Raw genomic sequence first — 16,792 nt, 5'->3', positions numbered from 1 at the left:
GGCCCTGGGCCCCCCTGATCATGTGATTGTGTGGTCATACTCCTACTCTGAAACGCTTTGTGGATATGGGCCCTGGGCCCCCCTGATCATGTGATTGTGTGGTCATACTCCTACTCTGAAACGCTTTGTGGATATGGGCCCTGGGCCCCCCTGATCATGTGATTGTGTGGTCATACTCCTACTCTGAAACGCTTTGTGGATATGGGCCCTGGGCCCCCCTGATCATATGATTGTGTGGTCATACTCCTACTCTGAAACGCTTTGTGAATACTGGCCCTAGTGTATGAATATCAGTTTACATAATCATTCACATTCTTATTGTGTCTCTCACAGGTATTATGAGAAGGTCCTATTGCTTGTGTGATTTATATAGTTTGGCTCAACCAAAGTGCACTGCGAGTGACAAGATCTCATTTTCAAAACTCAAAAGTAATCTCTTATTCCAAGCTGTCTGAATGGTACCACTGAGCTCAAGAAGTGGACAGAGTTCATGTTTGAGGATCCAACAGTGAAAGCCACCATGTTCCCCAGTGAGACCTACAAGGGAGCTATGTTGGAGGGAAACCCAATTTTGACCATGGCCTGTATATACATGGTACAGTGGCAGTTCACCCTTGACCGTCCAGTTTTCCCATTTTAAATATATTTTATATTCCTGCTATGGTAATTAGGGCATCAGTTGTACATGTCAACTTAGTTGTGCAGCTGTTGATCTCATAGGAAACTTTTCTGAAGGTTCATTTCTGTACTCCTTTCCTTTGTTTACATTTCACTGTATATGGAACATGGTTTAATTACCAGATGTTCAATGAACTCATAACAATGATAATTTAGTTTAGCTAGATCAGAAGTACTGATGGAACTATGTGAATCATGTCTGTTGTAGTTAAATTCTATCATGCTTTGTCAACACCTGGCAGATATGTATTTTTACATTTACAAAGCATATAAATATTGTTATGTAATAGAGTTCTAGTGTTTTTATATTGTTGTCCTGAAATCTGGAAGTGAAATAGTGTGATAGTCATCTGCATTACCTTATTTTCACCACTAGTCCTGACATAAACCTACACCGTACTTGGACAAGTCTGTGAATAGAATGTGGAGCACTGCCACTGGTTATGCCACTATCTTACCTGTCACATTGCCAAATCCTATCTTTTATGTAGAAAAATGTGTAGAATGTGTAGAAAAATCAATGGCATTACTCACAACACAAGGAATAGATAGTCCTTCAACATTTATGAATAAAATTACTGCAAAAAACATACGCTGTTAAAAGTACATTCGGTGGTAAAACAGGCAAGTTACAATGGGTATGAGAGATACAGGTAATACAAAATATACATTTTCTTTTAATAAATAAAATGTGAGTATTTCGGCTTCCAAAATATGCATGTGTATATACATATATACACACACATCTATATGTATGTGTATATACATCTATACATACATACATACACACACACACACACACACATACATACAAATACAATTTTTACGAGTGCATTCCACTATCTCAAACCATACGTTGTCTATTTGCCATTTAATTATACTTGAACCTAAGACTGAACTTAAACAGAGGGGAATTTTTCCTTCAATTAGTTAGCACAACCTTACAACATCTGCTGTGTACATGTTGTGTCATTTCTAAGATTGTCATGCTGAAAGGAATTTCTAAAATAATCTTATGTTCCTCGTGTACCCATTGTAAAGGAATTTCAACGGAATACCTTTGCTGACATTCTTATCTTTTGGTGAATGACAGCCAAGACATGTAACAGGGAGTCTTCAATTGGTATTTTCAAACTGTTGCACGGCTTACAAAATTAATATTCCTTCATGTCAAACAGCAATTGCTGACAAGTACTGCATCATAAAAACACACATACTACAAAGTATGATGTGGTCTTCTCTAGAATACAAAAATAATACTTATTCTTCATATCAAAATATACTGCTCTAATTTTGTGAGGGGAAAACTGTTTTTGTAAACCTTCATTCAGTAAAATATAATTGCACTTGGGAAACAGCCATATTGAAATAGCAGTTACAGTACTGTTACTAAGAACACACTTTGGTAACTTCCTTGAGTGTTTTTAGAACCTGCTATCAAATAAAACCACCAACCACAAAGTCCATTTCAAAATAACAAAGGAACATTGTTCACCTCTCTTTTCAGTGCCTAGAGAAATGTCTTAAGGCTGTAACATACATTTGTTAATTATTGTTATTATTATTGTTGTTATTAAGGATACCTCCACTCATTGCAGTGCATTAAAACAGAGTCCATTACTCAGACTGTGCCATCGAGTTGAATCTGTGGTGAGTGTCGCCATTTTGTAACAGAGGCGTGTACTCCTGAATCAGAACAGGAGCGTTCCTGAGCATCTCCTGGAAATGCCGAAGCGTGTCAGCGTAAAGCTCTCTCTGTAACACCAGTGGCCGGAAAAGATTGATGGGTTCCGCTCTGTGGAATGTTTCCGGAACCCGGACTTCTGGCGGAACTTGGCTGTTCCCAACCAGAGCGTGACAGAGTCTCTTCTCCTGAAGACTCCTGTGAAGGAAGCCTAGCATGTCCCGTAGCCTGTGCTCCAGACTCTCAGGGCCCCAGCTAGACGAGCCCTTACTCAACAACAGGTGCAGCAGGGTCGTCTTCAGGTGGTAGTTGGTCAGAGCACACCTGCCAGTTAGACCCATCTGTTTGTTGTGTAGGAAAGTGATGATCTGAAGGCAGTGGAGGTGGCAGGAATTTTCAGGCAGGCTTTTAGCCAGATGTTTGAGCAGGTTCCTCTCATAGACAGCGAAGGAGAGGGGCCAGTAAGTGTCTGAGGAGGTGCTGCTGTCAGAGGGGAAGTGTGACACAAAGTAGGCATTTGTGCCATCTAGTTCCACAACAGGGATGATGTTCATCACAACAACCTTTCCTGAGCGGAATCGGACCTTCAGTGCTCCAGTAGCATCCAGGTTGCGGAAAGTGAGCTCAAACTCGTACTTGTGAGAAATCCGACCCCAGGCTTTGGTCACGGAGATCTGGAACCACTTCATGACCTGGTCCTTAGCCAGATAAGGTGTGTTCTTGGAGCACAGAAGGTCATCCGGGGTGTAGTCTGCTCTAGGCTTTTCATTTTTGCTGTGTAGCAAGCACAGCATGTCCTCACCCAGGTTGGCAGAGCCACAGAGACAGCCGTCCTCATTCTCCCCGACCTTTGTCACCTTGATCCTGCCACAGCCCTGCATGTCCAGGGGCACGTCACTGGAGGGGCTGCACCACAGATGGAACTGGAAGGAGTATGGCTCCGGTGGGGCGAAAGGGACAATGAGATCACACATCAGGGGCTTGCTCACCCTCCACGACTCAAACATGCTCCCAACGCCCACAAAGTCCGCCACCTCCATGTCAGTTTCCCTGTCACACACACTCCTCAGGGACTCTAGCAGGTCATCAGCGAAGCCCTCCACAAATTCCCGCACCCTCCAGTTCTCATGGGCCGAGGTGTGGATGCATCTCTCACAGAAGCTGTTTAGGACTCCCTTATCAAGCTGGAGTGTCTTGGAACTGATGGATCCACCCTCAACAAACCCATCCTCATCATCAGCGTATCGGGCTTCCATGTCTGCCAAATCCTGCCGACACACCTCTATAGTGAAGAAGATGACCAGTGAGAGGGCGCTCCAGAAGTACCAGCCGTAGCCGTCCTCTGAGCCAGGGTCCTGCTGCTCCGTGCCTGCATACAAGAGCTCCTGCTCCAGCCGCGCCTGCTCCAGCTCCAGCCTTTTCTCATGCTCCCTCATGCGGGCCAGCAGGGCCTCATCCTGCTCTGGGAGGGTGGTGTTCTCCTGCGGGAACAGCAGCGGATGGTTCAAGATGGCTGCTGCCACCACCACAAACACCCGTGCTATGGCCCCCTGCATCCTGGCTCCCTGGACCTCAGGGGGGAGACAAAACCAGTGTCACCCCTCACGCCAGCATCTCATCAACTCTGATCAAGCTGCAGCCCAAAACCTGAAAAATAAATAGGATTTGACTAAATTATTAAATGTCCTTGCAACTTTTTGGAGGATTTCGTAATCAGCTTGAGAGCTAGTTTACTTCTTCAAACACGTTGTTATTGTGTACTATGCATTGCGAGGTGATTCAGTAGAATCATAACACAAAATCACATGTTAACTCTGAAGAGCCTCAGCCTTCTTGAGGAAGCAGCCTGCACCTCTAAATATAGAGAGAGAGGAGTGACGCACTGTAGCCAAAAATTGAACTGTGTGTCATGGAAGGAAGTAAGCACTGCGAGAACCAAACAGAACGGATCGCATTGCATCTGTAAAGAATTTGCTTCCAGTAAACAATTAGATGAAAAGCCTTACAATAACTAATTTGGCAAATGTATAATTCATTTTTATTTGTGTCAAAGAATCACTATTGCATAGCGCTATTAAGGGAGTAAATAGTAGCTCAGTTCATGTAACATTTTGATTGTGTTTAGATAGGAAGGAACCATAATTTAGCCTAAATAGGAAAGGAAATGCCATAATGGGGTGAGCATATAATCAAAAAAGCAGACGTCTAAATATTTGGAGAAATAAAGAAATTGTAGGCATTATGAATGGGTCATGAAATTAACAAGCTTTTTGGGAGACTGAACATAAACCTTCCAAACTAGTGACGCACCAATATGACATTTTTGGCAGCCTTTTAAGCATTCTAGTACAGTTAAATAGTTAACACACACACATGAATGCAGCGGTCTAAGGCACTGCATATCAGTGCAAGAGGCATCACTACAGTCCCTGGTTCGAATCCAGGCTGTATCACATCCGGCCGTGATTGGGAGTACCATAGGGCACTGCACAATTGACCCAGCGTCGTCTGGGGTTGGCCGGGGTAGGCCGTCATTTGTAAACAAGAATTTGTTCTTAAGTGACTTGCCTAGTAAAAAAAAGATTACACACACACCACACTGACCAAAAAGTTATTTTGTTGGCATTTACGTATGTCCCCATTACCAGTAAAACATAATCAAAACCTATTTATTTCACTTACTTGCTGTGCTGTTTCGTTGCTCATTTGTTTCATTCTCAACCAGGATTTCTATGGAACGCCGTTTGGGTCTTTGCATGTCAAAAAAGATACACGTCAAATAAGCATGTTGACCAATCAAGACCTGAATATGACTGCACGTAATCATTTAAGGCGTTCATACATTTTTTTACGTAGTTATTACACAATCACTCGTATTTCATATGTCACAACGATTCGTCGATACCGATGCTATGATGCTGGTGAAGTTGTCTCGCACACCTACAGTGCTGGTCATAAAGAAAAGCTAGCTAGCTCATGGATGCAAACAATGTTCTTCCCCAAAAACATAGCAAAACGGCATAATCTGTTTCAGTGGCTACAGTTAGCTAGCTAACTATGGAGCTATGTGTCATCATCTAAAAGAACCCTAATTTATAAGACAGTTCTTATTTGATTAATGGTGGTCGGACACATCTATGTGAAGCGTGCCACAATAAGGATTAGCCACAATAGTGAACTTTGCGGTTAGCCTTCAAAATAAAAATATTTTATTGACAGTGATGCAAATGATTACAAATAGTAGAATTATGCCATACTTGTTTTAGTAGCTCATGCCAAACAAGGTTGGAATGTTGTTATATAAAATCAACAAAAGACAATTTGTTAATTTGGCAAATCTGTTAATCACACTGGATTAATTATACTTTAGAATTGCATTGGGGGGCATACGTGTTTCACTGTACAGCCTTACCTATGGATTGTGGATTAATGACACGGGTATCAGTCTACTCAGTGACACCCAGAGAACATTAGCATGGTAGCTCTTATTGCGGGATTCTGAAACAACTGTGAATTGAGCCACATTTATTGTCAACCTATGTGTATTGAACACTATTCCTAAGGAATAACAATACTGTGTGGATGCTGAGTCTGATGAGGAGCACATTGGGAGAAAATATATTGGGTATTGAGTGTTACCCCATTTCATTGATTCCCAATTCTTAGGTAAAGCTGTAGAGTGCAAAATTAATGTCAATACACACAATAGGCTAACTGGGGAGGTGATTTCACATAGTCACAGTCCCGCGATAAGAGCTACAATGCTATTTGCGTAAACTCTTTACAGTTGTGTTCTGTGGGTGTCACCGAGTAGACTGATACCCCATTTCATTGCGTCACATTCCAACCTTGTTTAACATTATCTAGTCTAAATATGGCATGATTCCACCAATTGTAACCTTCTGCATCACTTTCAAAGAGGTACTTTTATTTTGAAGTCAAACAGCAAATTCCACTATTGTGCCTAATTCTTATTGTGGCTAGCTTCACAACACATAACCCGGTCAGGTCAAGCCTCACTAGCCAGATGAAGTTGTCTGGCTGCTTATAACATTAGCTTTGGGCGTCAAGGTTAAGTAGCTGGCTAGCTATTTATTTTCATGAACTGAAGTTCAATTTAAATAGGAAAACAACAAGTGGCTACCTAGCTAATACTTACTCACAAGGATTCCTAAATCATTGCTAAGAACAGTGAAAATGACTGCAGTTTCTACTGGTCATTGTTTTCATGCTGGTTGTATTGGTGATCTCTAGGTACCAAGCAAAAGCTAGCTATGCTGTGAAGCTAATAGCAGTGACGTTATTACTGTGTAACTCCGGTAGGGCAACATCTGAATAACAGTGCAGTTGGTAACGTTAGTGTGTACCGGTGCTGAAGCCATTAGCAAAAGCCAACATCACCCATGACAGAGAACGGTTGACTGTCAAGAGCAATGAATTCCATTATCTTGGCATTAATGGATTTCGCCTTTTGAGTTGTCTCGCTGAAATTTTCTTACTCTTTCAAATGACTGCTCGATCCACATAGCAGACATTGTGGGCTAGGTTAGGAATGCTGTGTTGCACGTGTAGCGAAAAATTTTCCTTGGCGTCATTACGTCATATAGGTATGCATGTCAGCTTTGACATCGGTTATTCACATCGATGTTAAACTAGACATCGGGCCGATACCGATGTTGCCATTTGTAGCTGATGTCGGCTGATTCCGATATGTTCACCAATAAATTGTGCATCCCTATTCCAGATGACTACAAATGTGTTATGATTGATTTCTTGATCAAAATGATTGTTTTTGTATTCAGCCAAGCCTTTCCTTCAAAATGGCCATCCATGCATTAACGTAGGACTTACAAACTCACATCGCTAATTATGTTCAGTCTCCCCAAAAAGCTTGTCCATTTCATGACACATCTATAACGTCCATTATTAGCTTTTTCTCCAACATGCCAATATGTATAAGTCTGTTTTTTGGGGTATACGCTCCCCCCGAAGTGGTTCTGTAGACACACATTTAATTTGTTTGGTTGGTCCATTCTGAGACATTTCGCTGGAATTTCCCATAGGCCATTAAGATGCTGAACAACTATTTGGCATTTCCCCTGTAAACAGCAATAGTAGCCTAGCATATGATACAAAATATACACCATAAAGTTGTTCATGACTTTTAGGTGGAATTAGTCTGTTTTTTGAAATTTCCCTCAGGTCAAAGACTATGATGAGGTATGAAAGTTGTAGAGCCAGGATTTTTTTTTTATTCAGAGTAACATTTTACACTGGCAACATTTCCTCCCATGACTTACTTCACTTGGCTATTTGTATTTTCCATAATCTACAGCTCAACAAACATTATAGGCCTACAACAACGAGATGTCAGGTTGTTCCCCTATGTAAAGCACTGACATTAGCCTTAAAAATCAAGACAAAATACTGATAACAGCTAAAGCCTAAACTATTTTAACTCCAAAATACCACTCTTTTGACTCTACAGTAGCCTATCCTACATCCCAAGCCCTTGATCATGACTCTCAGTTCCATTAGGAAAGGAAAGGGGGGATACCTAGTCAGTTGTACAACTGAATGCCTTCAAATGAAATGTGTCTTCCGCATTTAACCCAACCCCTCATTACATTACACATAAGAGTCATTGGACGAAGGCGTCTTACTTAGGGGGGGGGATTTGTTAAGAGCCACTACACTCCGTCTGAACATTAACACACATCGCTTGCGGTATGGTTTTGGAAGCATAAGGACCTTCGCTGTCTTTCATATCGGTGAGAAATAACGGCCAAAAAACAAAGGTTTGATCAACTTTATACGGTTAGGGTTCCCATACTGCCATATTTCTATGTCACAGCACTAGTTTATGGAAAACAGATGGAAGAAAGAGTGGACTGGCAGAATCTAAGCGATAGACGTGAGAGAGACATAACAGGAGAGATGGCTAACAACATATGAACATATGAGTAAATATGGAGTGGTGGATTACACAAGCCTTCTGGAAGATCTGATAAAGGAGAAGATGGTGGACAAGAAAGAAATGAGAAAAGTGGAACGTTGTTTGTTTTACCCCATTTTCTCCCCAATTTGCTGGTATCCAATTGGTAGTTACAGTCTTGTCTCATCGCCGAAACTCCCGTATGGACTCAGGAGAGGCGTGCGTCCTCCGAAACACAACTGGACCACGCAACAAGAACTGTGACTTGCTTCGCTCCCTGGAGCAGGGCGACGTTGGAAAGGAGTGGTAAAGGGGGTGGCATTAAGTGTTGAGGAGGATCAGCTGAAATCGAAGATCCCTGGTGTCTGTGACGCCTGGCGTTTGGTGTGACACAGACGAGGTAGGAACGTGGTGAAACAGTGAAGACATTGTCTGTCCTGCTAAGTTTTGATGCCGTCTTTGCCCTACGAGGTCAATGTAGGATGTGTCAGTTATCCCGTGAGAGATTATGTTCCAAAAGTACTACAGTGTTTTAGGTGCCAAGCTTATGGTCATGTGGCAGCAGTGTGTAAGAGGGAGATTCTTAGATTTGAGAAGTGTGCAAGAGGACATGAGATGAAGGAATGTGTAGTATCGGTGGAGAAAGTTGTGTGTGCTAGCCGAGGGGTTGCCCATGGGGCAGGAAATCAGAGGTGTCCGGTGAGAGAAAAGCAGGTTGAGGTTTCCATGGTCAGAGTAGTAAAGAAAGTGTTGTATGCTGAAGCAGTGAAGAGATTGGTAGAGTAAGATGGGTACAGGGTGAGGGATCCTGAGAGGATTCCCGTGAATAAGCAGAGACCAATACAGGGGGATGGGAAGAATGTGCTTCAGTATGGTGGGTTTTCTTAGCATTCTTAGCCATGGTTGTCAACTGTACTACAGAAAAAGTAAGTCACAGAAAATAGAGGTTGTGTTGGCAGCTGCAAAGAAGTCCTTGGGATTGCAAGGTTTTACTGCAGAAGAGTTGCAGGGGGTGTTGTGTGATAGTATCTGTCTTCCCAGACCATTGGCCAGTAGTAAGATTAGATACGGTTAAATAGTGGAATGAGGTGGTGTTTTTTTGTGAGGGATAATAGTTGGCAGGGTAATTTTCCTTTTTCCACAATTTTGTAGTACTAGAATTTATTGTAGGTAGGCCGTGACTGGCCTCACACTCCTAGACCGTGGGTGGCGGTATATGCACCTAAAAGTTGGATGCGATCCGCCAACCCAATCCCAAAGTGGACTACCTGTGCTAATTAGCTATCTGTGTCTCCGACCACCTGTGTATAAACAGAAGACTGACTCCACAAACGTGCTGTCACTGTAAAATAACTGTCGTCTGCAATTGTGTTAAACCGGTTAAACAGTGTACATTAAGTGTGTTTTTTGCATTTGTGAAATTATTTTGATATGAAAGTAGATGGATTTATGTTTCCAGAGACATACAGCAATTGAGAATCAATTTCACGTTCAGATGGAGTATTTGTATGGTTCTTTGACAAAGGAGTAACGCTAGCTCCTTTAGTCCAATATTGTGCTACTTACAACCCATAACTTAAAGGGGACAAAATAAAATACACTGACTCAATGGAAAACCATAAAACAAAAAAACTTTTACAAAATTGCAGTACTCTCTGCCTGAAATAGTAACTGCCTACAACCACACACCATTAGCAAAGTGATTACTGGCAATGATGTTTTGTTATTGTTTCTAGGGTACTTCAAAATAGCCCATAGGCTAATGAAGGATAGAAAAACAGAATGGCACTTCAAATTGGACCACTGACGACTAGCACTGCCGGACCTGAGGATGAGTCACACAGTGCCAACTTGAAAGAATGAGATGTTTCCATAAATACGGATAGAATACATCGAAGCTATCAAAACAAGCTATATATATATATGTGTGTGTGTATATATAAGCAATTCACCCATTTTCTTCTGACAATCCATAGATAATTGTGGATTACCGCAATAACTCAATAAAACGTTTTTTTTTCCCGTAATAACGTTTAGGCCAATGAATAAACGGTAACACTCGAACGAGAGCCGAAATAAAACATTATCAACTAAACGATAAATTGCATTTTGATTTACTATTTAAAATCACGAACCTTTAAGTGATGTCAGATCTCACATAATTCATTCTTCTGCGATTGCAATTCTTCAAGACAAACAGGAGATTATTTAGAACCGGGGAAACGCAAACTCTGAAATGTGCGAATGAGGAAGAAGTGGTTCAGCCACAGACAGAACAATAAGACAGATATTTTACTGGATGTATAAATGTGAAGCATCCGGTTGGCGTTTCCACTCCCTAACAAATATGGTAGTGAGAGGAAGACTACTGGCGTTTTGGCCGACATTCTGTAAATTTTCTCATCGATTGAACAATTGATCTCAATACAGTTTTCTGTTCCCCAAACTACAATTGGTTATGAACAGAGTGGGAAAAGTTTTCTTGACTTTACCCGTGGCAAAAGTTTTTTTTAAATTGCGCTGTTTAGGAGTGCAAAGACAAATTGAGTTATTGCACACGTCACAAAGTAGGCGTTCCCTAACGGAAATATGCAGACGTGTGCTAGAACGTGCAATAGGATTTCTTGTTTAATTTATAAAAATCTTTGGTTCAGCCTTCTCATTTCCTTCTTCTTCATTTGGGTTAAACGGCGTTTGGCATCCAATTTTGATAGTACATTAGCTGGACGGGATATTGAAGGAGAAAATACAAAAATCCATTGCAGAAAAGTGGGGAAAATTACATCATACAAAATACAAAAAATAGACACTTCAACAAACAAAACGCATCTCACGTTTTTCAATCACAGTCCATTCCAAACTGCATCCCTACACAGGCTCAGGGGCCTGTGAGAGTGGAACATTCAAAGACAAGATTTCTTGCAAGGCCTCGGCTGTGAAATAGCAAAAATCTAAAAAACATTAATCAGCATTCATAATGATTCCAATTTTCTCAGACTTCTTCTTTGATTGTGCTGTACAGTTTATGACCATTACAATAAATAATACAAAGTCCATCTTTTTAACATGTAACATTTCATGATCCCTTGTTTAATGAGAAACTAGTGTGGCTCTACTACCATTGTTTCTTCACCGCCACTCGCTCCTTCCACTCTTCTCACAGCTTCCAGATAGGAGACACTGGACACCCCTTACTCTTTCCACCTCGGTCTCCTTCACCCTAAAAGGGCACTCCAGGATTTTGGACGCATGATCGCCACCACAATTGCAGCATTTAATTTAATCTGGCATATGATACTCTTCCCGTCTGCACACATTTGACATATGACCAAATCATCTGCATTAATGACACTGAAATAGTTTGTGCACAAAAGTCATGAATCCTGACTTTATATGGGAAGGGAAACACTCTTCATTAAAGAACACTAGTATGGATGAAGTAAATGTATTTTCACCATCCACCATTACAGGTCAGTCAACGTGCAACAACCACTCCATCCATCTACAGTATGTCTTCAGTTATATCATCTGCCTTTACTTCTTACGCAACCCCAGAAATAACCCTCTTGATAGGCGCCCTGCTTCAGAAAATCCATACAGGAAGCATTCCATCGATTATCTTTTTGAGTATTAAAACATGCTTCTTCTGCTCCGCAGACATGAAACATCTAAATAAGACCACTTCTTGTGATTCTCACTGACTTAACACTTTCCTTCAACACATTCCAGATTTTCCTAGAGACGTTAAACAGATTTCCCAGGTAGCATTGGTCCAATACCCTCACTCCGACTAAAAATGAGTCTAGGGGTTTCCTAGTTTCCACCACAACTGTACATTTCTTGTTTCCCTTTTTTTCCACTGTAACCCACTCATTCTCACTCTCTGTGCTATTATCTTCACCTAACTCACTAACAGTTTCAAACAAAACCTCATTTTCCGCCCTCTCATCAAATACTTATATCTAAGAATGCTGTTCATTGACAATAGCTCAACCTTCAACACCATTGTACCATCATCAAGCTCTGGGCCCTGGGTCTGAACCCCGCCCTGTGCAAATGGGTCCTGTACTTTCTGACTGGCCGCCCCCAGGTGGTGAAGGTAGGAAACAACACCTCCACTTCACTGTTCCTCAACACAGGGTTCCCACAAGGGTAGGTAGGACTCATCCCCCTCCTGTACTCCCTGTTCACCCATGACTGTGTGGTCAATCACACCTCCAACTCATTCATCAGGTTTGCCGAAGACACAACCATAGTAGGCCTGATTACCAACAATGACGAGACAGGGTGGCACACAATTGGCCCAGCGTCATTCGGGTTTGGCCGGTATAGGCCGTCATTGTAAATAAGAATATGTTCTTATCTGACAGGTTAAATAAAAAACAAATAAAAAAAGACAGCCTACAGGGAGGAGGTGAGGGCCCAGGCAGAGTGGTGCCTGAAAAATAACCTCTCCCTCAACGTCAACAAAACTAAAGGAGCTGATTGTGGATTTCAGAAAAAAGCAGAGGAAGCAGACCCCTATCCACATTGAAGGGACCGCAGTGGAGGTGGAAATCTTCAAGTTCCTCAGCGTACACATCACTGATGATTTGAAATGGTCAGAGACAGTGAGGTGAAGAAGGCACAACAGCGCCTCTTCAACCGCAGGAGGCTGAAGAAATTTGGCTTGGTCCCTAAGACCCTCACAAACTCTTACAGATGGACAATTGAGAGCATCCTGTTGGGCTGTATCACCGCCTGGTACGGCAACTGCACTGCCCGCAACTGCAGGGCTCTCCAGGTGTGGTGCAGTCTGCCCAGCGCATCACCGGGGGAACACTGTCTGCCCTTCAGGACACCTACAGCATCCGATTTCACAGAAAGGCCAAAAAGATTGTTAAGGACATCAACCACCCAAGCCACGGCCTGTTCACCCCGCTATCATCCAGAAGGCGAGGTCAGCACAGGTGCATCAAAGCTGAGACTGAAAAACAGCTTCTGTCTCAAGGTCATCAGACTGTTAAATAGGCATCACTAGCTGGCTACCACCTGGTTACTCAACCCTGCACCGTAATTAATAAGGTTTACATATTGCTTTACTCATTTCATATCCATATACTGTACTCTATTGTACTGTATTTTAGTCAATGCCACTCCGACATTGCTCGTCCTAATATTTATTTAATTCCATTACTTTACTTTTAGATTTGTGTGTATTGTTAGATATTACTACACTGTTGGAGCTAAGAACACAAGCATTTCACTACACCCGCAATAACATCTGCTAAACATGTGTATGTGACCAATAACATTTGATTTGATTTGAGCTGGCACCCAATTGACTCCCATTCACCCTTTTGAAGGAGAGACGCTCTGTGTCCCAAAATAGCTCAGAATGCACACCCTTTGTGTACGTTGCCCATGCATCGTCAATGACGTTATCAAGAGAATTATGGAGTTTTCCGTCTCCTCTAAAGTATCTCTGGTCAAACTGGGCCTGTTAATTGGCTCATCGATGAAAAATTTGATCTCAATACATTTTTCAGTTCCCCAAACTAAGATATGTTACGAACACAGTGCACTAAGTTTTATAGAGTTGACACAATGCTAAAGTAAAAAAAAAAAAAATGCGTTGTTTAGAAGGAGTGCAATTTTGAATTGAGTTTGTGCACACGCGTACTTCACAGAGAAGGCGTTACCTAACGACAATATGCAAATAGTTGCTACAACGCGCCAGTATCTCGTGCTTGACTTTGCCCAGCTCATTTCTTCATTTGCTCACTGTGAACTATACAGAAAACATATTTTGGGATAGTGGACAGTGGCTGACTAAATACTTTTTTTGCCCCACTGTACATATCTTTGTTGTAGTCATTAAACCTGGAAATACATTTCCTCTGGTTCGTTCAGCTAGAGAGGAAGACCCAACTCGGGGGAAATTTTGTCTCCCTCCAGCATGACGTTTTTTTGTTGTTTCCCCAACCAAGCAAGGACTTTTTGTAAGGAAATCAATTGTATGGAGTTTCGAATTTGGTAAATAAAAAAATGCATGGCTTATTTGCTACGTGAGGTTTATTTGATTGAAAATAGGTTTCGTAATGCTAATTACTGCTAATTGCTGTTACGAGTGTGCGTGGCAACCCAGCAACTTTGAAAAAAATAACGTAATCAGAGTTGTCTTGAGATGCATGGTCTGAGGTTAGTAGCATAGCATCTCTCTATTGAATATGGGCGGTTGACGTCAACAACCCTCATCGAATATTCAAAAGAGGTTTACAATAATGAGATATATCCACCAATCCAAAGAAAGGATAAGCGGGAGCTAGACAGCTCTCTGTGCCGCTTTGTGAACAACAACTCCCATTGTTATGGCTGTGAAACATGTATTTTGTCAGTATGACCATAATCTTTGGTTCATGTATTCCAATGTGGATTATTTATTGGGAAAGAGAAGGGTTTTGGACTAAATGCCGAAAATAAGGTCTGAGGTTAACATACATGATTCTGTGAAATAATATAAGTCAGTTAACATGACCTTTATTAATGATGAAGCCTTTATGTGCTTTTAAATTATTTATTTTTTTAAGTGACATTAGCCTGATAAAGATTACAAAAACACGTTTAAGATCTCCTAAACCTGTGTTTGCCGCTGACCTTATTTTTGGCGTTTATCCAAAAACAAAACTACAAAAACACAATTCAGAGTTCGTGTGCCTCAAAAATACGTAATTACTATTTCTCTCTGGAGTTTCTGGTCAATATAATCGATTATCTGTGCCTCTGCCGAGTCCCCTAACCAGATCTGGTTCTGGTTTTCAGAAGAAATGGAAAGAGAGCTTGTGAACCAAATCCGCTTTTGGACGTTAACAACGAGACAACAACGATAGTGGCATGTCATTAGAATAGTTTTTGTTGCATCAGACATGACAAGTTGGATATTTTAGTATTGAATTTGTGGCCCAGCCATTGGCTGAAGAAATGTTGCCTTGATTTTGGATGTAATTCATTCGAGGGCTTCTAAATACATTAAAACAATCAAAAATTGTGTTGTAAAAAAAAGAGACAAAAACGTTAGACAAAAATAAAATAAAAAGCTTGTCGTTTCCAATAGGAACAAATGAGTCATAGTGGGCAGAACCTATTGGCGCATTCTAGTCTACAGCTGCATATTTCCGTTTGGGAACGCCTACTCTGAAGTGTGTGTGTGTGTGTGTGTGTGTGTAAGAACTCAATTCACCTTTGCACTCTTAAACAGCGCAATTTTTTAAAAGCTTTGGCAAAGGGTGAAGTCTACAAAACTTTGTATGTTCTGTTCATAACATATTTTAGTTTTGGGAACAGAAAACTGCATTGAGATCAAATGTTTCATTGATGTGAAGATTTGCAGGATGTCGATCAAAATCCATCTCATTCCATCTTCTCCCATTGCCCGCAAATAGGCTTGCTGGCGGATGCTTCCGGATGCTTCACATTTATACACCTAGTGAAATATCTGTCTCATTGTTCTATCTGTGGCGACACTCCATTTGAACTACTCCACAGTTACTTTTTTCTTTTGGAAAAGTTTTATTGACACATTCCTTTAAAAACAGCTCATACATTTTTTACATCATTGATACACATAAAAACGGCAACAAAGCATAAAACACAGCATTTGAAAGTTACATTTAAATTTGTTAAAAAGTACATGTTGTTAAAACCAATGAAAACAACCATGAATAAAAGTACTTTCCTTGTAAAAACATCAAATCTGTAAAAGCCATTTAAAATGTGTACTAATGATCTAACAAAGGTAAAACATTTTTAAGACATGAAAAACATGTTAAAAAGTCACTTTGTTAAAAGGCTGTCTTCGGTCCCTTGTACAGGAGCGGGGTGAGTCCTTTATCAAGCTCACCTCATCCTGCTCTTCTGAATAGATCATCGTCCCATCCTTCGGGGCCCAGAGGAGATCCCTCCCCTAGGCGCATCGCCCTAGGCGCCGCAGCGCTGTCAGGCCGTGGCCGCCGGGACCTAGGGTGTTGTGGGGGACCCTTCGCCTGGGGTCGAGGCCCCCTTCCTTCCGTACCACCCCAGGGCTTCCGTGGCTACCGTGGCCACTGCCTGGGGGGTGGTCTCTACGTTTTTCGCTACCAGCAGGTTACGGGAGGACCACAGTGCTTCCTTCAGGCACGTGAGGGTGGGCCAGAGCTTGGTGAAGGCCTTTGATGGAATGGGCCTTCGGCCCACCCCATACAGCACGAGCTGAGGTGTTAGGTCCTCCCCTGCTGGCAGACACGAGGTGACTCCACATTTACTGGATTGGTTGAACAGTGCAGAAGAGAACCTCCCCCGAAAGTTTTTTTTCTTCATGTCAGATCCAGGATGTTGGGGAGGCCTGACAGATTAGGTTAGGGGAGAGATAACCAAATAGAGAAACAGGATATACAATCGAAGAGTACGGGACAGAATGTATATTAACGAGCCCAGGGTTCACATATTCCTCACACTGGATTCACCTACTATGAATAGCT

General features: G+C 41.7%; 1 protein-coding gene across 2 annotated transcripts; it reads right to left on the bottom strand.

The window, feature by feature from the left end:
* Positions 1-1,223: 1,223 nt before the first annotated feature.
* On the bottom strand, positions 1,224-10,586 carry LOC110529036 (inositol 1,4,5-trisphosphate receptor interacting protein). 2 transcript variants are annotated; one of them, XM_036985027.1, is made up of 3 exons: positions 10,433-10,586; positions 5,045-5,112; positions 1,224-4,009 (listed from the first exon to the last, which is right to left on the bottom strand). In XM_036985027.1, exon 3 carries the CDS (start codon positions 3,916-3,918, stop codon positions 2,296-2,298), a length of 1,623 nt encoding a protein of 540 aa, XP_036840922.1. In that variant the 5' UTR covers positions 3,919-4,009; positions 5,045-5,112; positions 10,433-10,586; the 3' UTR covers positions 1,224-2,295. The 2 variants fall into 2 exon arrangements, with proteins under 2 accessions (XP_036840922.1, XP_021466854.1); XM_021611179.2 differs by lacking the exon at positions 5,045-5,112.
* Positions 10,587-16,792: the final 6,206 nt, after the last annotated feature.

Source organism: Oncorhynchus mykiss, chromosome 1, assembly GCF_013265735.2.
Source record: "Oncorhynchus mykiss isolate Arlee chromosome 1, USDA_OmykA_1.1, whole genome shotgun sequence".
Lineage (NCBI taxonomy): Eukaryota > Metazoa > Chordata > Actinopteri > Salmoniformes > Salmonidae > Oncorhynchus > Oncorhynchus mykiss.
The sequence above is the reverse complement of the archived record's forward strand: the minus strand, read 5'-3'. Positions and strand labels throughout refer to the sequence as shown.